Source organism: Rissa tridactyla, chromosome Z (genome assembly GCF_028500815.1).
Source record: "Rissa tridactyla isolate bRisTri1 chromosome Z, bRisTri1.patW.cur.20221130, whole genome shotgun sequence".
Taxonomy (NCBI): Eukaryota; Metazoa; Chordata; class Aves; order Charadriiformes; family Laridae; genus Rissa; species Rissa tridactyla.
Genome location: NC_071497.1, coordinates 35,615,587 through 35,643,073, shown reverse-complemented (window position 1 = coordinate 35,643,073; position 27,487 = coordinate 35,615,587). Strand labels below are relative to the sequence as shown.

General features: G+C 41.2%; 1 protein-coding gene across 4 annotated transcripts in view; it reads left to right on the top strand.

Annotated features, from left to right (window-relative positions):
- The window catches only part of RNF38 (ring finger protein 38), a 116,586-nt gene extending 96,465 nt beyond the window's left edge, over nt 1-20,121 (top strand). For all 4 annotated transcript variants that reach the window (XM_054184809.1, XM_054184812.1, XM_054184810.1 and 1 more), the window contains 6 exons: nt 1,424-1,585; nt 4,298-4,404; nt 5,953-6,037; nt 7,553-7,674; nt 8,569-8,668; nt 17,312-20,121. In XM_054184809.1, coding sequence (XP_054040784.1) covers nt 1,424-1,585; nt 4,298-4,404; nt 5,953-6,037; nt 7,553-7,674; nt 8,569-8,668; nt 17,312-17,374 — 639 coding nt within the window. In that variant the 3' untranslated portion in view covers nt 17,375-20,121. The remainder of the gene's footprint in view (nt 1-1,423; nt 1,586-4,297; nt 4,405-5,952; nt 6,038-7,552; nt 7,675-8,568; nt 8,669-17,311) is intronic.
- The last annotated feature ends 7,366 nt before the right edge of the window (nt 20,122-27,487 follow it).

Sequence of the window (27,487 nt, the reverse complement as noted above, 5' to 3'; positions counted from 1 at the left end):
TTTCATTACATGTTTCTTTTGTATGACTTCTCAGTTAATTTTTAAATGACCAGTACTTTTCCTTAGATAATGATCTTATGTTGTCTAAGACATATTCAGGAGTCCACAGTCTTCCTTTCCCCTTTTTCTTTTTTTTTCACTTACGGAAGTTATTCACTATACGAACGAAAGCCTTCTGCTTAAGTAGGCTTGGCTTAGTGATAGGAACTATGCAAACATGGGAAAACGTGACCCTGTTTTGGATTTTGGGGAAAATTAGTTTTTCATATCTGTCCTACAGCTCTTGCTGTGGGATTATCTGTATATTCATGTCCATTTATTTGCCCCTCTGACTAGAAGATGCTAGTATTTCACTAATGTAGAAATAGAGAGCAGCTTCCTTAATACTTACAAACACTGCTGAGCCTTCTCCGTGCCATGTCTCAGGTGTGGACAGGGTTGCAATCACTTTATTATGATGGTAGGAGAACAGCTGGGAAAATATGGTTTTCAGTGGTAATCTTTATGGGACTTTCCTTTAGAAAATGTATGGGCTTGGATTTTAGCTTGAGTTGCTTACTTAAGTTATTGATTAGGCTTGCCTGTTGACTTTCAGCTCTGGCAAGAAGGTTATATGTTAGTGATTTGACAATACCTTGTGTTTAAATTTGTCTCTGCATAACAGGGAAACAGAATATTCCTTTTGTTCTTAGCTGAATTTCTAGAAATGGTGGAATTCTGTGTCAGGAACAGAAAAGTGCGTTAATCAAACAATGGCAATTCCTGGTTATTTCTTGAGCACTTTTGGGCCTGACTGACGTACTACAGTTGACTAGATTACAATACTGAACTGGAATCTCATGCTTCTGAAACCTCTGGACTGCGTGTTCTTGGTAGGACTGCTTGCATGACCCTCCTAGGAAAGCATCTGCTTGATCACTGAATATCATTATCAGTTTAATCTGCTGGAATCGCCATGTTTCCTCTCCACTTTTCAGATATTCTGGCACAATTTCAGTTCTTGTCTATGGTTGTTTATTTTTTTCTCTCGCATAGTTGTACAGTGAGAGCAGCCTGGCAAGAAGGAGAGCAAATATTTGTCCTGAAAAATGCAAGACACAGGAAATTACAGCCACTCCTATATTTGCTAGATCGCATAAATTCCTGTCTATAAGCATGGCTAGCTGGAAAAGGTGAATTTATATCAAATGCGTAGTGTTGTCTTTGCTTTTTGGTAGTGTTAATGGCTCAGGAATTGTTTACAGAGTTACTGTGTGAAACTGAGTACAATTATACCTGTAATTATTTTTTTTTTACCCTATAAAATTGACCACATCAGCTCAGAATATACAGCTGGGATTGCAGTTTTTTATTGGGGAAAAATGGCATCTTTATTACTGCAAAAAAGCCTATCTCTCTCTCTTTTTTTTTTTTTTTTTTAAAGCCACTTCAAAGGATAGAAAATGAAGTAGAACTGCTTGGAGAACATCTTCCTGTAGGAGGTTTTACATACTCTCCCTCAGCCCATCCACCAACACTGCCTCCCTCAGCTCCTCTCCAATTCTTAACCCACGATCCTTTACACCAGGAGGTGTCATTTGGTGTAGTAAGTATTGTTTTCTGTGCTACATTCTCCTTTATGCTGCATTAACTTTCTTGATCTTTATTGTGTAGTACATTCTGTTGAACAGTGACACTGCTTGCAGTTGTATTCCACTATTGTCTATAGCTGCATACCACAGTATTTTCCTTAAGCTTGTTTTAATCAACTTAACAGTACCTTAATGACACCAACAAATAATTCCTGATAACATTATCTGCAGAGTGTCGTAGCAGTTACTTAGAAAACATGCCGTGTTGCCACACAGTCCAGGACTTCTACTCCAGAAATTAATCAGTACAGTTTAGAAAAGCTACTGTCACTTCTAGCTAATTCTTCATCATACGTTGAGTTTCCACAAGTCAGGAAAGCTAGAAAGCTTTAAAATTAGTTCTTCTCCAGAGTGTTTGCAGTTTGCAGGCAAGCAGTTGTATATAGTGCTTCCATCATTTAGACTGCACCATGTTATACAGACAGCCAAGCTTGCTTTAAGCCAGCTTTCTGGGGATCTGCCAGCAGTTCAACTGCAGCAGCACAAAAAAAAATTAAACCTGCTGCATGATAAAGTCTGTGCTGAATTTTGTCTGTGTGTGTATGGTGTGCCCAGTATCTGTGCTACCTTTAGGACTTATATGGTGTGCTTCAATCTGCAATTATATTAGTTATGAGATTTTGTTGTTGTTGTTTCGTGGGGGTGGTCGTTGTGGTTTTTTTTTTAAAAAAACAAACACCTCTTGCCTGTGTAATCCTTGAAGAAATAACTGGAAGTCAAGCATAGGGTTTGAATTTTTTAAATGCTTGACTTGTGCATCGATAGATGGTTTTAGAGGCATACCGTTATTTAAAATTTTAAACAAGAACGAGATTTGAGGCCCTGTGACTACAGAATGTACAGATAACTTCTCTTTCATTAGTTTCCTTGAAATCACACAACCCAGTTAAATGCTTGCTAAAGTTTTTATAAAGGTTAAATGTCTCCACTATTTAAAAAAAAAATAAAATTTAGCCCATTGTTAAACTAAAGGTGTACAGATTTTCAATGAAGTTTCCAGTCACAAGGACTCACTCAAGACAAAGACGCTTAAAAACTTCCATAAACTGCTTGTATTTTATTCAATATGCCTGTTAGGTGAATTATAGTCTAATCACAAACATTTTGTTTGGGTGAGGCTTTCTTGATTTCCAAGTTCAGTCTTTAAAGAAGATAAGGAACAAAATATAATTTCTTGCAGATTATCTAGCATTTGTGCTGTCTGATGCTTCAGTTCAGGGTTGTATATCGCTGAGGAGTAGAAGATAGGTATATTATAAGTAATCATATGGTCTTCTACAAAGCAATCCTAAATCTTCATAAATTTTTATTTATATTCAAATTATGATGGAATGGCTGCATTTCTGATTCTCTTTCATTCAGTGAACACAACTGTTTCTAATTATATTTTTGGATTACAGAATTCACAAAGCAGTAAAATTAATATTTGCTATGTCTAGTTTGAGATCTTACTTTCAAGAAAAAGACCCTGGCGCTTTTGCATTGTGTTTGCATTCATATGTAAATTTTACATATGACCATTGCTACTTATTAATAATGTTTCCATTGTAAAGTTAGGGGGTTTTAGGTTAGTCATTGGTGGTGTTGGGCTTTTGCATTGTCTTAGATTTCAAACATGAAGGAAGAAAAACACATTAGTAAAGACTTTGAGTGTTCTTTGTTTAAGAAAAAAGAAGTCTGAATATGAATTCAGTAGTGGTACCTGAAATTCAGGCTTAAAAATTGCTAAAAAAGATCTAGTACTTTGAATATTTCTGGAAAAATATAGTTTGCCTTTAAGTGGAAATTTTTTACCATATATGTCCCCATTGTAGTAGGTAATGCAAGGAATTTTGAACAATTATAATGAAAACTTTTATATTTACAAGAGATTCAGCAGTTCACATCCTGTTTCCCAAACCAGCCTGCATGTAGGCAAAGCACCCAAAGCTTTCAAGGACTTCTGTTGTGTTTTACCATTTTTTTCACATGGAATGGTATGATTGTGTGTTGTCACTGGTAATCAGTTCAAACTGAGGCTGCGGTTCTTTTGGATTTGAGTGGAGGATAGATTTTTTTAATAATGCTTTAGTGAAAGTGCATTTCAATCTTGAGATTTCATTTTATTTCACGATAAAGAAGGCAAAATGCTGAATCACAGACTGAATAAGGTTGGAAAGGAGGTCATCTGGTCCAACCCCCCTGCTCAAGCAGGGCCACCTAAAGCTGGTTGGCCAGAACCGTGTCCAGTCAGCTTTTGAATGTCTCCAAGGAGCAAGACTCCACCACCTCTCTGGGCAACTTGTGCCAGTGCTCAGTCACCCTCATGGTAAAGAAGTGTTTCCTGATGTTCAGACGGAGCCTCCTGTGTTTCAGTTTGTGCCCATTGCCTCTGGTCCTGTCACTGGGCACCACTGAAAAGAGCCTGGCTCCGTCTTCTTTGCACCCTCCCTTCAGGTATTTATATACATTGATAAGATCCCCCCGAGCCTTCTCTTCTCCAGGCTGAACAGTCACAGCTCTCTCAGCCTTTCCTCATATGTGAGATGCTCCAGTCCCATCTTAGCAGGCCTTCATTGGACTCTCTTCAGTATGTCCATGTCTGTCTTGTGCTGGGGGCCCCAGAACTGGACACAAGTTCCAGTTCCGCAAGTTTCAGTTGAAGCTTATTTTGTTCTTTCTTGCAGCCTTACCCACCTTTTATGCCTCGAAGACTCACAGGCCGCAGCAGATACCGGTCACAGCAGCCAATACCACCACACCCTTACCACCCCAGCCTATTACCTTATGTGCTGTAAGTTCAAAGTACATTTGCTTCCATGTAGGCTATTAAGAAGTCATGTGACTTGCAACAAGAGTCTTGGCACTTTTTATGGTTTGACTCTACTGGAGAACAGGCATAGTTCAGCTCCCCCAGAGAGGAGGAAAACTTCTGTTTCTGTGTAAAATTTTCAGCCTATTTTGAATAACATACTTCCTTGAGCAAGGAAGAATATTAAGTGAACAATTTTGTCCAATGTAGTTTCGTAGGGTTTTGTGAGGCACAGTAGCATCTTGTTTCTGAACTCTTTCATAAAATCTTCAGCATACAGAGTGTAACATACAGAGGCATGGTTACACTGGAGTCTTCGCTTATGGAATAAATTCATTTGGTTCTTAATTATAAAACACAAGGGTGGGAGCTTTCTGTGACGTCTATTCTTTGTTGGCTGAACTGCTAATCTGTTACAGCTGTTGAATTTCTGTTCTGCCTCTGATTAGCTGTTTCTGGAAAAGAAGTGGGACAATTAACATTTAGGAGTTATCTGTACTGTGTTATGGTAGACTCTCTGTGGAGGAGTTTGGCATACGACATGAGATTTATTACTTGTCTATGTACTGTTTTGGAAATAAGTATGAAGTGTTTGGAAAACAGAGATTATTTTCTGGTGCAAAAGTGACATTGACAAGGAAATAATCCAACAGCACCAGATCTGTAGTTTCTCTGTATATAGTTTCAGACATGGCATGAAAATGGCACCAGAAATCAAATCCAGTGAAGTTGTTCAGCTTTGCATCTTACAATCTGAGAATAATGTCATAGTTTCTTGCTTGTCCGTTGAGGACAGGATGTGGCACAGTAGTTCCTGATGACTTCAGTGGGATTTTAGTATATTTTAGTGCTGTGAATTTGTATTTCTATGCCTGCGCATTAAGTTTTCACCCATAGTACTATCTTGGTGAGTAAAAGCACTTGTTGAATATAAAAACAGAAAAACATCTCTCTCTTGCCTGTCTATCTGAAGAGATTGTGCTTTAACCAACTTCATAGTATGTGATGAAGTGAGTTTGTGCTTGCCTTCAGTATGGAAGTTGGTCCACTAGCATATCCTATTTATCTTCATTGTGTGTTTTAGGCTTACACAAGTTTCAAGGTTTTTGTATAGGAGAGTGAAATGAACTTAGGGTTCACATTTTCTTTGTTGATATTTTATCCACTTAAAGAAATAAAACATATTTAAAACCAGAACGTCAATTCATTGTCAGTTTTAGCTCTCCATAATCTGTGATGATCAAGAGATTAGTTTTTGTAATAATGCTGAGCCTGGTTGGAAATATCAGTCGAGACATGCATGCTATTAAAAAGGCAGCACTACCAGTAACAGTAAGTGGCAGAACTAGCTTTCTCCTTTGACTCTTTCACTTCAAAAGTCTACTCTTGACTTCAAACTTAAGATTTTTACCGGTTCTGAGAACTTGTTGATTTGAGAGGGATCAATAAGGTAACTTTACCTCTGCCAGATGTTTCTGTGCTTTTCTTCAGCAAGATGCTGAACCTTATCATTGTTTGCTCTCATGGTAGATCAATGCTTCCAGTGCCACCTGCAGTTGGACCAGCTTTCAGCTTTGAGTTGGATGTGGAAGATGGCGAGGTAGAAAACTATGAGGTTGGTGTGCGAACTACAACTACCTTTAAAGAAGAGACGTTAGCTCAAGCAATACATAAAATATTATTATATTTTACTTTTAATTCTACTTTTGCCTTTCAAATAAATGTTATGACTGTGAACACAGAATCTAGGAACCATCCTTTCAGATTTTTTTGCAATACTTAATATTAGAAGTGCTTAGCTTTACTTTTTGTCTGTTGCTCTCTTTCCCAGAATCCACCCTTCCGGTCTAGTAGTGATTAAATTTTTCAGCTTTTCTGTTCTACATGCTACTGTTCTCCTTTTCAATTTTAATTCATTTTAAATATCAAACAGAAGTGAAGCATTTTCAAAAGTTATTAGTTACTGGTTTTATGTGCATAACTTTGCAGAATAGTGTTAATACAGAATAGTAGTAATGTCATAGGATTAATTAATCTAAACATAATGTTTATAAAACTGCCTTACTGCCTTTTCTTCTTGGCTTCAGGAGGGTACAGTAATTCACATCTATAGATGTAGAACCCTCTTTAATGTCCTAGATAATTTTTGGGCAGTCCCACCTGTTGTGTCTTTGCTGGTTCTGAGACTATTGTATTCCATTTGATTCCTCTTCAGTTGTCATCAATGCTTACTTTTGCATCTCTTTGCCTGTGGACCCCTGAAGAGCTCTGTGTAGTTGCACATTTTCAGTTTCACAATGAGCACTTCTGTAATAACTTCTGTGCTAGTTCAGGAAAGCATCTTCTTACTTCTAAGAATTTGGGCCCTAGGTTTGATAGTATTAGAAACCTCTTTGTGATCAGTACAATTCACAGCTTTCACCAAGTCTTTTAACTTTTCTATGCCCCGGTTCTCCATCACATTTATAGTGATATTTTTCCTAGCATTCCTTGTGAAGGAATGCAAGTTACATACATGGTGAGTGCAAATTATTTACACAAGAGGCTTTTAGTTGCAATGCTTGGCTTATAGAAAATGAACATAAAATTGAGCAAAAAAAAAAAAATGCTTAAAGTTTGGTGATATGTATTTGTTTTCCAGATTCAGGATAAAATCTCCATATTTCAGTTCAGCTACACGAAGATGTGGAGTGGGAATCAGAACCTGTCCCATTAAATTCTTGGTTTCTCTTGCAAGACCAGACTCATGTATTCTTAGCAAGCAAATTTGTTGACTATTTTTTCTGGTTACCAGCACTATTAATTTCATATCAGGGTGAGGGGATCTGTCAGAAGCAAAATACTTACCAAACTGCACATGCAGCCACAGGACTAATTGGAAGCTGGGTCCTGGAGATTTTGAAATCCCAAAGCGAACATCTTACATAACCAGAAAGATGGTTGAATTCTGAAACGACTTTCCATGGGGCTTCTATTGTAGGGGAGAACTAAAGTTCTAAACATTTCTTAATAGAAGGGTGCTCTCTGCTACCAGCTGGGGTAGTAAGGTGTAATGGCAGCCCCACTTCTAGTGGAACCAGAGTCTGTTTGAGCAGTGACTTTTTAAATGTCTAGTTACCATGTTTTGCAGGCACTGCTGAATTTGGCAGAACGTCTGGGAGAAGCCAAGCCACGAGGACTGACAAAGGCGGACATTGAACAGCTTCCATCCTACAGATTCAATCCAAACAACCACCAGTCAGAACAGACATTGTAAGTGCATTGGTCTCTTTCAAAGGTCCGTAATTTAGGTGGCTGTATCTTCATTTCCTTAACTTGCGGCCTTAGCTAGGCCAGAAGGGCTTTAAAAGCAGTGATGTCAGTAAAGAGTTTTATTTAATTTTTTTTCTTGGACTGCTTTCTGGATCAAATACTATTTATCCTTTAAAAATTTTATCCAGTCTCACTCATTTAGCTATATTTCAATTCAGGTCCTCAGCATTTAAAAAATTAAAATGAAAAAGTATTCTAGGTTCTGTTCACCATACAAGATATTAAAGTGACATTGTCAGCTTGGAATGTAGCCTTTGTTAAAATAGCTTCAAGTGCTGAAGTTTCAAGTGCTTCTGATAGAGCTTGGTCAGTGGTTTCAGAGTGCATCTTATTTTTAAAACCCATTAACTTACTGTGTTTGAAAGATCTGCATAACCGAGTGGAAAGGGCAGTATAGGTATGAAGGTAGTTAAAGTGAATTAGTACCAAATGCTGTCTAATGTTTGAACTTCAGTGTAAGGATTTTTCTCTGATATTCCAGTTTTAGTGCCCCTCATTGTGACTTCCTGGTATCACTAGGGAGTGAACTTATAGATCATTATCTCCACCATTTTGAATTTTGATTAAACACCTGTTCTATTGGTTTGGTCTGTGAAATCCTGTGAGCAAGAGCACTTGCTTTGTGATTTGAAAGTGCAGAAAAAAAAACCAAAAAAGCAGTTATTGGTTTAGGTCGTCACACTGTACATATTCAACGACAGATATAGATAATTTTAGCTACCCAAGGAGTACAAGAGCTATCATGTTGGCAGTCATACCTGTAAAGTTTTGTATGGAATATGTATTTGTTGTTTTAACATAGCAGATACATTTGAACTTTGTTGTCTTTTTTAGGTGTGTGGTGTGCATGTGTGATTTTGAGTCAAGGCAGCTACTTAGAGTCTTACCCTGTAACCATGAATTCCATGCTAAGTGTGTTGATAAATGGCTGAAGGTAAAAAAAAAAACATATATTCATCCCTAACTTATAGGGAATTCATTATGTAGTTTTGGGGGGTGGGCTGGGGGTATTTTGCTGTTCCACTTCATCTTGTTTCACATTTTTAATACTTAGGCTATAAATGCCAACAGAATGCAAGCACTGCCTACTTATGATGTTTTTGTAACAATTGCTGAAGGATGTTTCTTTATAATCTTTGTCACAAGGAAAAATGAATATGAAGAGAACTATTTTCACTAACAGACGGTACTGTGTTTTCCATTTGCACAAAACAATGACTGTGAATTGGAGTAATACCTGAAATTAAAGAAAACTTCAAAAAAATAATAATATAGGAAGTATGAATTAGAGTTTCTGTGATGATGGTGGCTTTAACTGTTTTATGTATCTTGCATAGCAAGAATGAGTACTAATACATTCCTCCTCCACTTTGGTATTAACGTTAGGGTCTGGGGCAAGTAAAATGTGTTATGTATGTACATATATCTGTATGCATATATACATATACATAGAAATGTAATATATGCAAATAGAAATTATAATTTTAAAAAATTATGATATACCCTTCCAAGAGAACTGGAGCAGAAAAGAAGGGATCTAGAATCAGGGCAGACCAGTAAGAGGACAGTGAAAATAGCAGCAGTACAGAAGATGTGAAGAACAAGAAATACAAATAAGTAGATGATGGTAGACAGCCATCTCTACAAGGTGCATTAGCCAGATCAACTGAAGTATTGATCCCCATCTCGCCTCATCTTTTTTCAGTCTTTTATTCTGTTCAGCTTTAGTGTAAGTCTGTGTGTCATCTGTCGTGTAGAACATTTGAAACTGCAATGGTCCTATGTTAATACAGGATACAGTCCCTAGAGAATTACAGACAGTGCGTGTTGTTTTCCAAAAGGAAACTAAACCCCCTTGCCTTTATGGCTTCATAAAAGCAAGAAATGAATATTTTAGGCACACACTAAAATATTCAGCGCAGAGAATGAAAAAATCAAGTTATTATTGACAGCATTCTTTTGGCTGACAAGATATCAAGAATAATGAGAAATATTTTAGAAACTGGGATATGAAATTGCTCTTCGGCTACAGTACCCACAGCAGTCTTAGGCTTCTACAAAATCTAAGGCCAATGTAAATGTTTCCACAACAGTGCTCATAACTTTCAGTAAAACTTTTGTCCTTCAGTATCTGCCTCCATGTACATACTTGAAAATCAGCAAGAGGAATGTAAACACCTATTTTATTGTCAGATTAAGAAAACACATGCACACACCCCCATAATATTATCAATATATCTATGCTAGATGTATGGTGTTTTACTCAGTAACTGCAAATTAAGAGTAGATTATATCTATTCATGTGGTATTCTCCAGTGTTCCCCTACTCCTTTCAAGGAGTGTTCACGTTAGATTTGTCAAGTTTTTTGATTGCATGAAACTTTATAAATCATTTGTGGTGTGGACAGAGTATCCAGAGATAGTATTCACTCTGTTTTATGAAAAAAGAACTAAGATCATTTGACACAACCTGTGAGATAGCAGTTGCTATAGGTATATGTAGGCTAAATTGATTATATAGATTTTAAAAAAGATAGCTCTTTCCAGGCTATTAATGCAAAAAAATATACCTCTGATTCATAGAGCCCCTGATCTGCAGATTGCTGGAAGTTAGAAGAACATGTCAGGGAAGTATCATGCATGCTTGTCCTGTTCTTCTGCTCTTTCTTACCTGACGTTGATTTCAAGAGTCAGACAAGTATGTTGAATTAAGCTTATTTGGGACTCAGTGTGGCAGTTCTACAGTTAGATTTAGTACTTTCAACTGGTAATGAACTTACAATCAAATTCAGAACAGCAAAGTGGGGAAAAAAAGAGATTTAGTTCAGTCTTTGTTTTCAGAATCAGATGTACTGTAGTAATGGTAAACCAGCTTTTTTTCTGATGTTCTTGTCCCAGCCTAGAAGCTTTGTATTTTTGAACAGATCTGCAAGTGTGGTATTTTCTAAAGGTTGTCTTATAATAGAAAAACTCTATGACTGTAAGAGTGTCAGCTAGCTGGGGGAATGAGGTGAAAGATACGCAATCTAAACCTAAAGGGGGGTGCAGTTATACCCAGCTAAAACTGCTTTTATCAACATCGGTAATTCCAGAGCTAGATGCAAAATAAGCTAGACAAGGTTAAAGCATCATAGGGTAGGATTGCAACCATATGGGTTTAGTTACACTGGTACAAAGGTGTTACATGGATATAAAGATTATTTTGTTTGCAAACTGTAACAAATTACCTGTAACACCAGCCTATTTTAGTTACAGCCTCTATCTAAACTTGGTTACAGTTAAGCACCAAACATCTGGAAGTGAGGATAACGGGGAGATATTTTGTGCTATAGTTTTGCCTTCTGTCCATTCCTTTATGTATTTGACAACTATTTTTTTTGTGTGTATGTTGATAGTATAATAATGTCCACATCCCCTTAATTCAGGCAACATCATGTTGATAAATTCTGCAAAGGAAGGTAAAAATCGTAGCTTTCAGTACTTGTAAGTTTTTTCCACAAGGTAAAAAATTAAAATGTTAGCAGTTTGTCCCTATGTTTTACTGATTTTAATCTTGCCTCTTTGAAGAAAGAAGTTGCTATCTAGGAATATTTCTAGAACTAGTTCTAGAACTGTGGAGTCAAGTTGCTTCTTTTAAGTTTCACCGTGTTGTTAGTGAAGGATTTAAATAAGAGGCTGGTGATCCAATCCAACTATATTAAAAAAAATTAAAAAATCCTTATTCTACTGCCTGTTGTTGTTGATGGAGAAAAAAAAAATTATCTGAGGAAGCTCTGTGGCTTGTCTATGCTTGAAAGGTTTGATCTGCCCTGCCTGGTATAGTGCGATGTGCAGTACTACCTTTTTAGGTAGTGTGAGCAAGTGAGAGGAAATGTTGTTCTACAGTGCATTAGCTTTCCCACTTTAATTTATACTTCCCTGGTTAAGCAAGGTTAAAGAATTGTGAGAGAAGATGTAATACTGTGCAGAAAACCAAATTAACAGGAGGGATGTTATCCTTTTGCTTTTCACAGTATTGTTAATTCCTATTTCACAGGATTTGGTTATTTCTTAATATCCAATCTGTGCTTTACAAAAACTACAATAATAACTATGATATAAACTATAAAAAATAATAAAATGAGTAACTGACAGGAAAAATCTACCCTGTTTTAACTTGCATTACTAAATAGTGTTTTTCAGTAATAAAATATTACTTTCATTGGCATTTATCATTTGGATTTGAAATTTGTGGCCATGATTTCTCAACGCTGGCCTTCAGAGCCCCATTTCTTGATGCAGCTCACACAGGAAGGGCACCTCTTTGAATGAGGGGCATTCTGCTGGCCGAATGGGAGACTTGACGTACACCTAACACAGCAGCCGGGCACTGTCTTATGACTGTCTGCACAGGTCCAGGGCACTCATGCTACCTGCCTCTCAAGGCAGAATGGTGGGCACTTGTCAGAGGACAAACACTGCAGCTCTGGCTGGGAGGTCTGCACCATCTACCCCAGCAGTGGCCGATGCCTCCACCCAGAGGAAGCTGCTGAAGAGAGCGGCTGCAGTGCAGACATCAGACTGCGGGACGTGCCTCGACCTCTTCTCCTGGGGCAGGGATAGGTGGCAGACCTGCTTGCAAAAGGTGTGCCCAGGTAGAGGACCTGCTGCAGCTCAGCCACCTGAGCTACAGGAGATAGTGAGGAGGCATTGCATTGGGGAGGCCGGGGAGTTAAATAGCTGGTTCCAAGCACAGTCTGCAGTGGACCCGCAACCCATGGCCAAACAACCAAAAATTCCCCTACCAGCACACAGAAAAGGGAGGGGTGCCAATAGTGCAGAAGAATGGAAGCTTGCAATGACAAGGACCAGCAGGAAGAAGAGACCCAAAGCCTGAGATGCCCTTGCAGAACCGCTTCACTGCTCTGCAGACTGAAGAGGAAAAACTAGTCACATAGGAGAGATGCTGGAGCTGAGTAAGGCAGTCTGAACTGCTCTCTGTGTAACAACCAGAGCAACTAAGAAAAGCTGACCAGCGATAGTAGTAGGTGACTCTCTTCTGAGGGGAACAGAGGCACCCATTTGCTGACCTGATGCACTCTCTAGAGTGTGCTGCTTATGAGGGGCTCTTATCTAGGATATCACCAAGAGATAACAAGCCTCGTACAGTCCACTGACTGTTATCTGCTGCTGTTGTTTCATGTGGGCACCAGTGATACGACCAGGAACAGTCTGAGGAGTATCAGGAAAGATTATGGAGCCCTGGGAGCAGTGGTTAAGGACTCTGCAGCACAGGTAGATTTTTCATCAATACTCCCAGTCAAAGGGAGAAGCTTTGACAGGGCCAGTCAGATCTGGCAAATCAACAAATGGCTACAGGACTGGTGCCACAGCCAGGAGTTCAGCTACTTAGACCATGGGACTTGCTTTGAGAAACAATGTCTACTGGGGGCTGATGGGATCCACCTCTGAGAGAAGGAGAAGAGCATCTTTGGCCTAAGGCTTGCCAAGCTGGTGAAGAGGGCTTTAAACTAAAGTTGCTGGCGGAGGGGAACATCAATCCATCCCAGTCCCCAGTACGATGCCAGTGCCAGCAATAGATGCCTGGAGCCTGGACAAGAATCACAGGTCAGCAGGAGAGCACCTGGAGTGCAGCAAAAAGGAATTCCAGTCAGTAAGTCAGCTGTACTGGGGGCCCAACTTACTTACACGAACACACATAGCGTGGGGAATAAACAGGCAGATTTAGAGGCATCTGCAGGGCTGTGATCTTATTGGCATCCCAGAGACATGGCGGGGTGGTTCCTATGACTGGAGTGTTGGAATGGAAGGATACAGGCTGTTTAGGAAGGACAGGCAGGGGAGATGAGGAGGGGGTGTCACCCCCTGTGTCAGTGACCAACTGGAGTGTGTGGTGCTTTGCTTGGTGTTGGATGAGGAGCTGACTGAGAGCTTATGGGTCAGGATCAAATGGAGGATAAGGACAGATGATGTTACAGCAGGCATCTCCTATAGGCCACCTGACCAGGAAGACCGCAATGACAAGGCCCTCTATAGACAGATAGACCTCCTTCACAAGCCCTGGTCCTTATGGCAGACTTCAGCCACACCGATATCTGTTAGAGGGACAACACAGCAGGGCATAAGCAATCCAGGAGGTTCCTGGAATGCATTGATGATAACTTCCTTCTCCAAGTGATGGAGCAGCCAACAAGTAGAGATGCCGTGCTGGACCTTGTTCTCACCAACAAGGAGAGGCTGATGGGTAATATGACGCTCAAGGGCATCTTTGGCTGCAGTGACCATGAGGTGGTGGAGTTCACGATCCTTAGGGCAGTGAGGAGGGCACACAGCAAGCTCACTACCCTGGGCTTCAGGAGTGCAGACTTTAGCCAATTCAGGGATCTGCTTGACAGAGTACCATGGGATAAAGCCCTGGAGGGAAGGGGGGTCCAAGAGAGCTGGTTAATATTCAAGGACCACCTTCTCCAAGCTCAGGAGCAATGCATACTGACAAAGAGGAAATCAGGCAAAAATGCCAGGAGGCCTGCATGCATGAACAAGGAGCTCCTGGACAATCTCAAACTGAAAAAGGAAGCCTAGAGCGAGTGGAAGCAAGGACAGGTAGCCTGGGAGGAATTAGAGGGAAATTGTCTGAGCAGCCAGGGATTAGGTTAGGAAAGCTAAAACCCAGATAGAGTTACATCTGGCCAGGGACATCAGAGACAACAAGAATAGCTTCTACAGGTACATCAGTGATAAAAGGAAGATAAAAGGGAAAATGTGGACCCACTCAGGAGGGAAATGTGAGACCTGGTCACCTGGGACATGGACAAAGCTGAGGCACTCAGTGATGTTTTTTGCCTCAATCTTCACCAGCAAGTGCTCTACCCATGCTGCCCAAGTTGAAGTAGGCAAAGGCCAAGGACCGGGAGAATGAGGAACGCCCACTGTAGCAGAAGATCAGATTTCAGACCATCTAAGGAACCTGAAGGTACACAAGTCCATGCGACCTGATGAGATGCATCCATGGATCCTGAGGGAACTGCTGGATGTTCTTGCCAAGCCACTATCCATCATATTTGAGAAGTCATGGCAGTCTGGTGAAGTTCCCGCTGATTGGAAAAGGGGAAATATAACCCCCATTTTCAAAAAGGAAAAAAAAGGAAGACTTGGGGATCTGCAGGCCAGTCAGTCTCACCCCTGTGCCTGGCAAAATCATGGAGCAGATCCTCCTGGAAACTCTGCTAAGGCACATGGAAAATAAGGAGGTGATTGGTGACAGCCAACATGGCTTCACTAAGGGCAGGTCGTGCCTGACAAATTTGGTGGCTTAGAAAGCCACGATGGTGTTAGAGCAACTGACATCATCTACCTGGACTCGTGCAGAGCATTTGACACTGTCCCGCATGGCATCCTTGTCTCTAAATTGGAGAGACGTGGATTCGATGGATGGATCATTCAGTGGATAAGGAATTGGCTGGACAGTCACACTGAAAGAGTTACAGTCAACAGCTTAATGTCCAAGTCGAGCCCAGTGACAAGTGGTGTTCCTCAGGGGTCGGTACTGGGACTGGTGCTGTTTAACATCTTTGTTGGGGACATGGACAGTGGGATTGAGTGGACCCTCAGCAAGTTTGCTGAAGACACCAAGCTGTGTGGTGTGATAACATGCTGGAGGGAAGGGATGCCATCCAGAAGGACCTGGACAGGCTTGAGAGGTGGGCCTGTGCAAACCTCATGAAGTTCAACAAGGCCAAGTACAAGGTCTTGCACCTGGGTCAGGGCAATCCCAGGCACAAATACAGAATGGGCAGAGAATGGCTGGAGAGCAGCCCTGAGGAAGAAGGACTTGAGATTGTTGGTGGATGAGAAGCTCAACATGAGCCAGCAATGTGCGCTCACAACCTGAAGCCAACTGCATGCTGGGCTACATCAAAGGAAGAGTGCCCAGCAGGTTGAGGGAGGTGACTCTGCCCCTCTACTCTGCTCTCGTGAGACCCCACCTGGAATACTGTGTCCAGCTCTGGGGCCCCCAACTTAAGAAGGACATGGACCTGTTGGAGTGAGTGCAGAGGAGGGCCACAAAGATGATCAGAGGGCTGGAGCACCTCTGCTATGAGGACAGGCTGAGAGAGTTGGGGTTGTTCAGCCTGGAGAAGAGAAGGCTCCAGGGAGGCCTTATAGCAGCCTTCCAGTACTTAAAGGAGGCCCACAGGAAAGATGGGGAGGGACTGTTCATGAGGGAGTGTACCAATAGGATGATGGGTAGCAGTTTTAAACTGAAAGGGGGTAGTTTTAGATTAGATATTGGGAAGAAATTCTTTACTGTGAGGGTGGTGAGACACTGGAACAGGTTGCCCAGGGAAGCTGTGGATGCCCCATCCCTGGAAATGTTCAAGTCCAGGTTGGATGGGATTTTGAGCAACCTGGTCTAGTGGGAGGTGTCCCTGCCCAGGGCAGGGGGGTTGGAACTAGATGATCTTAAAGGTCCCTTTTAACCCAAACCATTTTATGATCTTACGATTCTTCCTTGTATTTTCATTGAAAAATTTGGCTACCTTAGAAAATCTTGGAGTTGACAGTGGTTTGTCCTGCAATTTTGGGAGCTATGAAATACAGAATTTGAGGCAGGGAAGAGTTTGCTTCACTCTGCCCTTTTCAAATGAAATGTTTTATCATAGATGTTATATGTTTGATTTGAGGTTTTTCTCATCATTTGCTGAAATGTAATTAGCCTTTATTTGAAAAGGGGGATGAGAAGGCATAAGTACTTTCCCAGTAGCTTAAGGAATGTTACTTCTCATGTTTCTTATCTTTTTAAGGAACCTTTAAAAGTAAAAGACTCACAGGACATATTTTCAGTGAGTGCTTTACTGAAGGGCTAAATTTAGACATGCTTGTGTGTCTAATTGGAATACCTGTTTCATCAGGTCCTCTTTTCTCTCCTCTCTCTGTCTCTCTCTCTCTTCCACCCCAGCCTCTTTCTTTCTCTCTCTCTCTCTTTCTCTGTCTTTCTCTCTCTCTCTCTCCTCCTTTCTGTCTTCTAAAACCCCTTCCCTTTTCCCCTGTTCTGCTTTCAGCTTTGACCAAGTCAGTGTGATGGATTTCTGTGAGAATGACTGAATAAACAGAGTATGAAGAGATGTGATCCCTGATCAGTAGAGCTTGTGACAACATGACACCCTCATATAGGAGGTTTATTTGCAGATCAAGGTTGCTAGTCTTGTTTTGGTGGGTGCACACAGTACAGCTTCTTACTTGCATCCATCTGATTGCAATAGACTATAACTATGTATCTGCATTAATAAAACCACCATCACTTAGATAAAGCCTAGTTTGTCGTTTTGCTTTATTTTTAAAGATAAAAGGCACAATGTTTTTTTGTAAACATGATTTTGAATTGGTGAACTTATCACACCACTGTAACGTAACAAAAAAAAAAACTAAAAAAAAGGCATAAGCACACTTTGTCTTCTCTGGTTTTGAGTACTCTTGAATTGCTTTTCAGTACTCACAGATGTCAGTGTCGCATACACATTACCTTAACAACGTATTTGTCAGTACAGTAAACCCTCTCTTGTTTCTGGTTTTACAGGCAAATCGTACCTGCCCAATTTGTAGAGCTGATGCTTCGGAAGTGCATCGTGATTCAGAATGACCAATCTAAGAGCACAAATCTGGTTTGGGTGTTTCTGGTCACATGTATATATGAACTCTCTATTGAACTTACCCATGTGGCTTCCAGCCTACCCTTTATACAAAAGGGTCAATGGACCTTACTTTGCACTGTGTGACTTAATCAATTATAAAGCTTATAACTAGTCTTCACAGTAATGGGATTGTTATACTAACAGTGTGATTGGAACTCCAAAGATATTTTTTTTAGCTTAATTTTGTGTGTGCACTAACATTCCCTGGTTTTTGTGTGATCATTCCGAGTGTTGCGAGATTACTGTGGATGTGATCTTTTAGCATGTGCTTTTATATAAAAGAAAAAAGAAAAAAAAAGTGGTAGCTCCAAACAATATAGCAATCTACCTTATATAGAGCCTTCAGATACTGTGAGCGGGAATGAATGGTGCGAATGTGTGCTCGCTTGTGAGAGGATGCGTGACGTGTGGTTGAGGACCTATATACCAGCATGTACTGAGAACGTATGTGTGTAGTAATAATTATGCTGCAATGTATAATCTTGTGTGTTATTTAAACAGTACTAGTACTGTACACTGGTTCCTTTCCTTGTGTTTGCAGTTGCACACTGAATGCGATGGGTGCAGCAATTACAGACATTTAGTATTTCCTCCCCAATGTACTTACAGGTATAAAGACCTTTCTACCTACTGTTCAAACAGCTGTTATGCTTCCCCTTCATTGGAGGCTTTAAATGTCTACTACTAAAGAGTGCATTGATTGTTCATACATGAGTAACCTTGGGGTTTTTAGCATATGTTACAAAATCTGGATTTTTAAATGGCTGATTTACAAGTTGTTTTATCAATGTAAAGTTGCTATATTGCACAAATCATTTAGCAATATTAATATTTTCAATTGCTAATATGAATACCAATGCTATTCTGTTCTCCTTTTAATTTTTTCTACCTGGATTTGCCACTTACATGTTTCTTCCATGAAAGGAAGCAGAAAGGAGACTGAGGGTCTTGTGCAACAGCACTTCATGTTTGGCCATTGTGCTTGCTAAGGACATAATCTTTTAGCTTATAAATATTGGCTTTAATCACATACACTCTTTGTCATTTACAAGGGAGTTTATATACAACTAAAATAACTCATAAAAGATTACAATTTTATTCCTGCAACTTCATGAATAAAATAAAATTTTTAGCATTTTCTCAAGAGAAGTAGAATTTCTGATTGTTTTCATTGTATCACAAGAGAAGATGGTTTTTGATCACTAACTGCAGAGTCCAATTGCCCTGATGCTGCTTCTTGCCCTTCCTTGTTTCATGATAAGTGCGGTATAAAGAAAGAACTCCCTTGGTTTTTGGAGTCAAGTTTCCAGAGCACTCCCCTACAGCAGAAAATTGTAACACCTTCCAGAACAGTGCTGTGAAATAGGAGGTGATAACCTCCATTCAGGTGCTCTGAATAATGGTTTATTTGAGCTATTGAAAAACAATTTATCTTCATGTATAACATTCAGACTGTTAACACTTTTGATATGTTCTAGCAACATATTTAGGTCTGCATACCATAGTTATTCAAAGGATGCACTTTTTGCCACAAAATTACCCTAAATTCAGTTCATTACTTTGGTTGCAGCAGCACAAGTGGCACGATTAGCAATATTGCTGCAACTTGCTGCCAGTCTCAGCTTTAAGTTTATTCTTTGTCATTTCTGATGCTTTTGTATGCTGCTATGCTTTAGTATCAGTTATTATATCAAACAGTGTTAGATGATTTTCCTCTCTGAAGATCTACAGACCAGTCACAGCTCTTGGTGCAGGTAAAATAAAAGCACAATTTTGCCCTATTTGAAATGCTCTTCCCTCTGTTTGCAGGTAGTTCTCAAAAACAGTGAGTCTTTCCATGCCTATCCATACTTAAGAACACTAAATAAATAAAAATGCTGTTACATCAACTTCAAAACATTAGAATTCCTTCTTTCTTCCAGTGGAGTTAAATAGGCTTTTCAGAATAACACCTAGCAGGTTAAATTACATGTAATAAGATTTATTTTTTTAACAAATAAGATCATGTTGTTTAAAAATCATATACCACATATGTCTTAAAAAACTTAGGCTCTTTTATATAACTGCAAAAGAAAGAATTATTTGTGTACAGATTTAAACATAGTTAACACTACTGTGCTTAGTATTCCGTTTGAAGCATGGAAAGAGGGTACTTTTTCTAAGTTACATACGAATGAACAAAACACTTTGTAGCTAAGGGAAAGTGTCCTCTTTCTAGAACTGGAGAAGTCTTGATACGTAATGTCCCTTTTTCCCCAGTAAAAAACTCTGTGAGGCAGTGGGAGATCTAGGAGATGGAGGGTCAAAGTTAGTAAAATGCTGAAATTAATTGTTGCACTCTTAATGGCTCATCTCTTCTGGAATGGTTCTTTCGTTTGCATGGGACTCTTGTAGATGTATGTGGACTTGCTTCCTGTCGTTAGTGCATATAAACAGCACACATGCATATGTTCTGAATCAGCTCAGACAAGCTACAAGCAAGTCCTCTGTGTTGTGGCTGTCAGGGGAGGGGGATTCATGTTCAGCTGTTAACTGCCATGTGTTATGCACATTTCTGTGTAATTCCATAGCCTGCCATGGTGCCTGGCAGCACCTGAATTCAGCAAGATTTTTTAATGTTCATTGCCTTTCTGCCATCACCTGGCTCCTTTTTCTCAAAAAAAAAAAAAAAAAAAACCAAACACAACCCACAAAACCAACCTGTAATATGTCCGCGTTATCATATTGTCACTGCTGTGTTTTTTGCATAAACTGTCAATTTAATTTGACATTTTAGTGGATATCAAGGCCTACAGATAATTCCTATGTCCCATTACAAAAAAATTAAAGCCTTTTGTTCTATGCCATTTTGTACAAGCTCTTGAATGTGATTTCACACTGTTATACATTGTAGAATACTTGGGATGAAATTGACCAACATTCTTAATTTTAGTTGTAGAAAACACATTTTGACTGAGTTATCTTTGGGCCTTTTACCTCATTTTGCTACTTGTATTTCAGATTTGCTAATGATTATGAAAGCTTATGTGTTTTGTTGGAATCATACTTTGTCAAGTGTTTCCTTTAAATCATATGCTATTGTATCATTTAACATGTAGTTTTAAATGTATTATAAATATCTGTAACCAAATCATTTGAAGGCTTGATAAATTTTTAACAAAATTTGTACATTTTTTATGAGAGTTACTAGTAATGCTTTACTAGGTAGTGCAATGAATTTTTATTTTTAATCCCTGTGCCCAATTTTGGAGTTGAGAGAGTTGTTCAGTAATAAATGTATGATGTACACTTCCACAATTTTGTCCTGTTCTTTCTCTTAGAAAGAGCTGCATTGTTTCCTTTCGTTACAGTTAGAGGAGGTGTTACAGTTAGAGGAGAAGCCGTTGCCCAAGCATTCACACACCATTCAAGGAGCGACACACACGCCACCTGCGTATTTAACTGCTGGGACCAGGGTCCCTTTGGAGTGAGTGACCCTGGTGAGCTGACAAGTGCCCCTTTCGACTCCTCTCTCACACCCACACTCACACTTACTCTTAGGCACACTCCTTCCTTCTTCAGGCTCAACCCAAGGTTTCCTGCAGCAGAGCCTCAGGCATCAGATTTTATAAAAAATAAGTCATTTCATTGAAAGGTACAGCAGCAGGGTCAGCCCAGACTTGATGCCTTCAAAAAGGGAGGAACCTCAAACAAAGAAATCCCTTGGCAATTACATCCTTGCAGTCTGTACATCCGCCCCTCACACGCTGTTCACGCATCTCTTACTCCAATGATGATTTTTGGCCTGGGGTCTTCCAGCACCTTTCTGGATTATTTTTCTGCAGGCAGGCAGGCTGTTGACTGTTCTTATCTTGTTGATTTGCAGCCTGTGCTGACGGTTGGAGCCTCCTTATCTTCTGGTTTACATTTCTTGTGCACCTGCACTCTCTGACAGAACATGGGGAACTGAAAAGTCCCGGACTTATGGAAAACACTACCAAAATATCAGCGTGTTACTGGCATTTTTCTTATACTGAAAGACTAAACACAGAACTGTACCAGCTGCTAGGAAAATTACTAAGAAAATTAATGCTATTGCGGCCTAAAGGTTTCAGAAAATCTAGCTACTCATTTAAGTAAAACTAAGCAAACAGCATAAATCACACTGTATTATAACCCTAAGTAATTTATTCTAATTAAGACTTACTTATTTAAGGGAAACAACTTGGCTGAGAAGACTGTACACAGACACACCGAGCTTCAAATGCCTCAGCAAAATGCCTTGATCAGTGGAAGGCTCCTAGCCTTCGTAGGAACTGCAGTAGCTAGACAGAGAGCAGCAATTCAACAGCTAATGCTTTCTGTGGAGGTGGAAGGGCCGTTCGCTCCGCCAGACTGCGCATCCGGCTGTGCCTCCAGGCTACAGTTTCCTGATGGTTTCGTGCAGTTTCAACAGCAAAGTGAATTCTACGTAATTCCATTCCTCCTCCTCCCCTTTGTCATCCCCCCTCCCAATGTGGTGTGCTGCCCACTCCATAGCGGCAGCAGTCAAAGGTTGCTGCCAAGTTAAACCCATTTCCTGGCAGTTGTGGCAATGGGGGCACTGAGCAGACACAGCTCAGGCCAATATTGCTGCCAAATTCCTCTCCTTGTGACTCTACAGCCATGCAGACAGCTCTGCCTTGCTGCCAGATGGTACTGCTGGTAGACTGGGGGAAACCTGGTGAGATTGCCACCTCTAAGCTGTTTCTTGGAGACCTACATAATGTTCATGGATGCTATTACTGTTGCAGAAAGTGTTGAATCTTTTACATTCCTGCTGAAGCTCTGTGGCACAGCTATGACATTAGGTAATATCCTTCCACCCCAGAGATATTACTGGTCCTGCCATTGCTGTTAGGTGAAGGAGACTGGGACCATGTTTCTCCTCGGATGTGGTTGTGCAGAGGAACAGTGACCCTGTGGCAAAAATGGACTGCAGGTGTTGACAGCAGAGGGACTGTGTAAGGCACACTGCTCAAACAGGGAGAGTCTTGCTTGGCATCATCCTTTCTGCCCCATAGGCATCAATATCCGTAAAAGCCAGACTCTGTAAGAAGGAAGGTGGTGTGTAGGACAGTATTTCGTTTGAAAGGGCAGTTTTCATGTGAATTATTTCACTGACAGGGCATCTAAATTATGACAGATTAAGAAGTAATGGTTGGTGTTTGAATAGAAGCAAAGCAGGAGTTCACATCCTGACCTTACTCGGTAAGAGAGGGAGCTGGTCCCCTGTAAGTCACGGGGCGGGGGGGGGGGGGGGGATATACCTAAGTATATGCAGCTGTGGCTGCCCTTATTACATGGTACTTCACAACATCTTACACCTCAGATAAGAGGTGTAATTACCTACCTGCTAATATTTCTGGATTCTTCACAAAAGCTGCTCTGTAGGTTGTTATCTACCACAGCTTAGTGGGTCAATTGCCATTTCCCTGGAAATTTTCTGGGGAGATGTATAATGTGCCTTTTGGGTAGCTACTCCAGCTTTGGACCCTGAAAGACAACCATCTATTACCCAGGCTAGAAGCTCCCGGTCTGCAGCTAGCGGTGTTGAGCAAGCACACAAAGAATTGAAAAACAGCAGAATATCATGGATAATCAAAGGGCAGAGGATACAGAGAACACCTATTCTTCAGAAAATCTCAGTTCCCAGAGAGCATGGGTGGATTTCAGTGCTGTCTTTGCTAGACTGTCCTGGGACAGTGTTGTTGATGCAACAGATGCATCAACAACCTGGTGGACAGGCAAAGTAGAAAAACAGAAAATGAAATCAGAACGCTGTCATAGACAGAGGTAGATGGGAAAAGATAATCCAGAAAAAAATAATGATCTTCCCCTTACTGATAGTTACAGCGCTGTCTGAAGCAAACAGAACATGTCACAGAATCTGTGGCTGAACCCCAATAATAAGAGAAAAGGAAGAGAAGAACAAAACGAAATCAGTACTAAATAGGGAGACTGGGCACTTGAAATGCATAGCTAACAATGCCAAACAGAAATTCTACATTTCCTAGCCCTATGTGGCAGTCCCTCTCCCAGGTGCATATGTGTTTACATTGAAACTTGCTGCCTCTTCCTAGCTGTCTTCTCCCAGTCAAACCACGTGAAATCAGTCCTGCTTGAGCAGAGCATCTCCGTGCTGGATATGCAGCCTAGATCCTGTCTGGGACTCAGAACACGACACACTAGAGTCCCTCTCCTCCCTGTGAAAGGAGTATCCCTGGAGTCACAGTAAGGCTGTGTGGACCGTGGTGTGGCTCAGTATCATAAGATAGCAGCCATGGGAGAATGTGTTTTCACCTTGAACACTGTAGTACCTAATATGTTTCTTCACATTTGCTTTAAAGTCCAGCTTGTTTCTTCCCTGTAAAAAATGTAGCTGTTGCTTTTTATCGTGCTGATATTGGAGAAACAAGAGCACACAGATGGCTTTGGTGAGCTAGACCTGCCCTGTGAAAGCATCTTCCCTGGATAACTTTTTCTGTTTAGGAGGGACTATGGCTTTTGCAAACTCACAGCCTCTTTAACCTTTCTTACCTGGAAAGAGACACAGGAGTGGACTGTTCTCATCATGACCAAAGGGGGCAAGGCATTTTCTTTCTCTGCATAGGTACAGTCCTCTTTTTTTGGAGAGTGAACTACAAAAGTCTCCTCCTTGGTTTGAAAGTAGTCGTCTTTGGATGAACAACATATGAGATTGTTCTTCTAAGGATACCGTGCAAATGTGATGCTGTTGCTGGTCTCCTGAAAAGGGTGACTGTACCTATTTTAAAAAGCAGGATTATTTATTTAGCAGTAACAGCTAAATCCAAGCATTAATCAAACATACTATTCAAGCTATAGGTATATAATACCACAAGGCTGCTGCTGCATTGTTGGCTCCGATGACCTCAGTCTTTGGTGGGTTTTGGTCTCTGAAGCTGAGATGGCCAGTCTTGAGAGCTCTTTGACAAGGGAAGCCAGAACTGACACAAGTACCTTCTCTTTTCCCCAAGCCCCGGACAGGACCAGCATCATTCAAAGGTATATCTCAAGGCTACAGATCAGGGCCTTCAATGTGCAGGATGACCCTGGTGAGAGCAGGGGTTGCTGCTGGATTCAAAATCTGCAGGGCCGCAGGCAGAGCACTGTGAGGGAAAGATATAGTAGTGACGGCCAGACACATCCAGCTTGGGCTCGTGAGAACTGGATGCAGGCTCCCTCTGACCTGGGCTGGTGCCTGGGATGGTTCCTGGGGCAGATTTGTCACTGTACCAGCTGGGGTATTTGGAGGGTCTCAGCTGATGGTGCCAGGGCAGCCGTGGGGCTCTGACAGCTCCCTGTGGCTGCTCTGCAGAGCCCCACACAACCGGGTGATGACATGGGGTGCCGGTTCAGCTCACTCAGTGTCTCACTCCAGTCTGGGATTTTTATGGGTCGCTGGATTAAAAAGCAAAATAAATCTGCTGGCAAGAAACAGAAATTTGAAAATAACATTCTTGTTTTGGTTTGTGGCTGAGTCAGCTGTTGGTATCTTCATGTATATCAATATATATTAGTTTCTTTGCTTACTCTAATGTGGTGTCTGTGATAATGTATAATAATAGTTGCATTGCCCTATACTACATTCTAATTTTTTTCCCGTCTTCTGTATCAGACTTAAAATGCTTGTATATCCTTGACCTCACTACCTCCTTTTCAGCTTAAGCAAGGGAAGATAACTGGAATTTCTGATGTGTCAGTTTCTGCAGTTCTTCCTTTAACATGAGAAAATAAACATTAATTTTGTAAAGCTGCAAACAAGTTAAATTCTAGGGACATCTGTCTGTATTTTGAACCCTGAAGTGATCTTGATTTCCTTGACCCACTGCAGCACAACAGTTAATTGCAGTTCTATCTAAAGTAAACTACTCAGGCAGAAGTGTGTGTCATGGGAAGGGAAGGGAAGGGAAGGGAAGGGAAGGGAAGGGAAGGGGAAGGGGAAGGGGAAGGGGAAGGGGAAGGGGAAGGGGAAGGGGAAGAGGAAGGGGAAGGGGGAAGAATAATTCCAGTTGGAAGTGATGTACAAGAATCATCTAGTCCAACTGCCTGACCGCCTCCAGGCTGACCAAAAGTTAAAGCATGTTATTAAGGGCGTTGTCCAAACACCTCTTAAACGCTGACAGGCATGGGGCATTGACCACCCCTCTAGGAAGCCTGTTACAGTGTCTGACCACGCTATCCATAAAGAAATGCTTCTTAATGTTGTCTAAAACTCCCCTGGCACAGCTTTGAACCATTCCCACACATCCTGTCACTGGATCCCAGGGAGAAGAGCTCAGCACCTCCATCTCCACTTCCCCTCCTCAGGAAGCTGCAGAGAGCAATGGGCCTCCTTTTCTCCAAACTAGACAAGCCCAGACCCCTCAGCTGCTCCTCACAGGACATGCCTTCCAGCCCTTTCACCAGCTTGGCTGCCCTCCTCTGGACACATTCAAGGACCTTCACATCCTTCTTTAATTGTGGGGCCCAGAACTGCACGCAGTATACAAGGTGATGCGGCACAATTGCTAAATACAATGGGATAATCACCTCCTTTGACTGGACGGTTATGCTGTGTTTGGTGCACCCCAGGATGTGGTTTGCCCTCAGGGCACACTGCTGACTCATACTGAACCTGCTGTTGACATGCTCCCCCAGACCCCTTTCTGTAGGCCTTCTCTCCAGCCACTGCTCTCGCAATTTATACTTGTCTCCAGCGTTCCTCTGCCCCAGGCGCAGAATCTGGCATTTGGACTTGTTAAATTTCATCCCATTAATCATTGCCCACTGCTCCAGTCTATCTAGATCCCTCTGCAAGGCCTCTTCTCCCTCAAGAGTCAACAGCACCTCCCAGTTTAGTATAATTATCAAACTTGCTACTGGTGCATTCAACTCCTGCATCCAGGTCATTGGTAAATACGTTCAACAGGACTGGCCCTGGAACTGAGCCCAGAGGAGCACCTCTGGTGCTGGTCGCCAGCCAGATGTAGCCTCCTTCACTACAGCCCTTTGGGCCCTGCCCTTCAGCCAGTTCTTCATCCAGTGCGCCATGTATCTGCCCATCTCACAGCTGGACAACTTGTCCAGAAGGATGCTGTGAGGGACAGTATCAAAAGCCTTACTAAAATACAAAAGAACTACAACCACCACCTTCCCTTCGTCCCCTAGGTGGGTGATGTTATCGTAGCAGGGTACCAAATTAGTTAAACAAGACTTTCCCTTTGTGAACCCATGCTGGCCATGCCTGACAATTGCATTGTCCTCTAAATGCCTTTCAACCGCACCCAGCATGATCTTCTCTGCAGTTTTCCCAGGAACTGAGGTTACACTTAACAGGTCTGTGGTTTCCCGAATCTTCCTTCATGCTCTCCTTGTAAATTGGAATAACATTTTCTAGTTTCCAGTCAGCAGGGACCTCGCCGGACTCCCAATGACTTTTGGCAGACGACTGAGATGGGTCCTGCTGTAACATCCGCTATCTCCTTCAGTGCTCTGGGGTGAATCCCATCTGGACCAATGGACTTATGAACATTCAACTGATGTAATTGCTCCCTTACGATTTCAGTGTCCACAACTGGAAAGACGCTGTTCCCACAGTCGTGGTCCTCCAATTCAGAGGACCGGGCAGCCCAAGATCTATCATAAGTATTAAAGACTGAGGCATAAAAAGCACTGAATGACTTCGCCTTTTCTTCATGCATTTTTGTCAGGGATACTTTACTTTTTTGGTGTTTTAAAATGTGTTAAAAGGGTTTGCCAGTACACAGCCAACTCAGTAACACTACAAGGAAAGAAAGTTTTCATGATGTCAGTCTGAAATAATTCTGACACTTCTGTAATGCATACTATCTTTCCACAATGCTGCAGAAAGTATATTTTCAAAAGTATATGTCTGAGAGTATATTTTGCTAAAAATTAGCAAGAAGTGTATACATCAATACATTTATTTTTGCCTAGAATAATTCTCCATATTTTTAAATGAAATAGTGAGCAATTAAGACACAAAAGAATTCCTACTTTCATTTACTTTCTTAATGAAA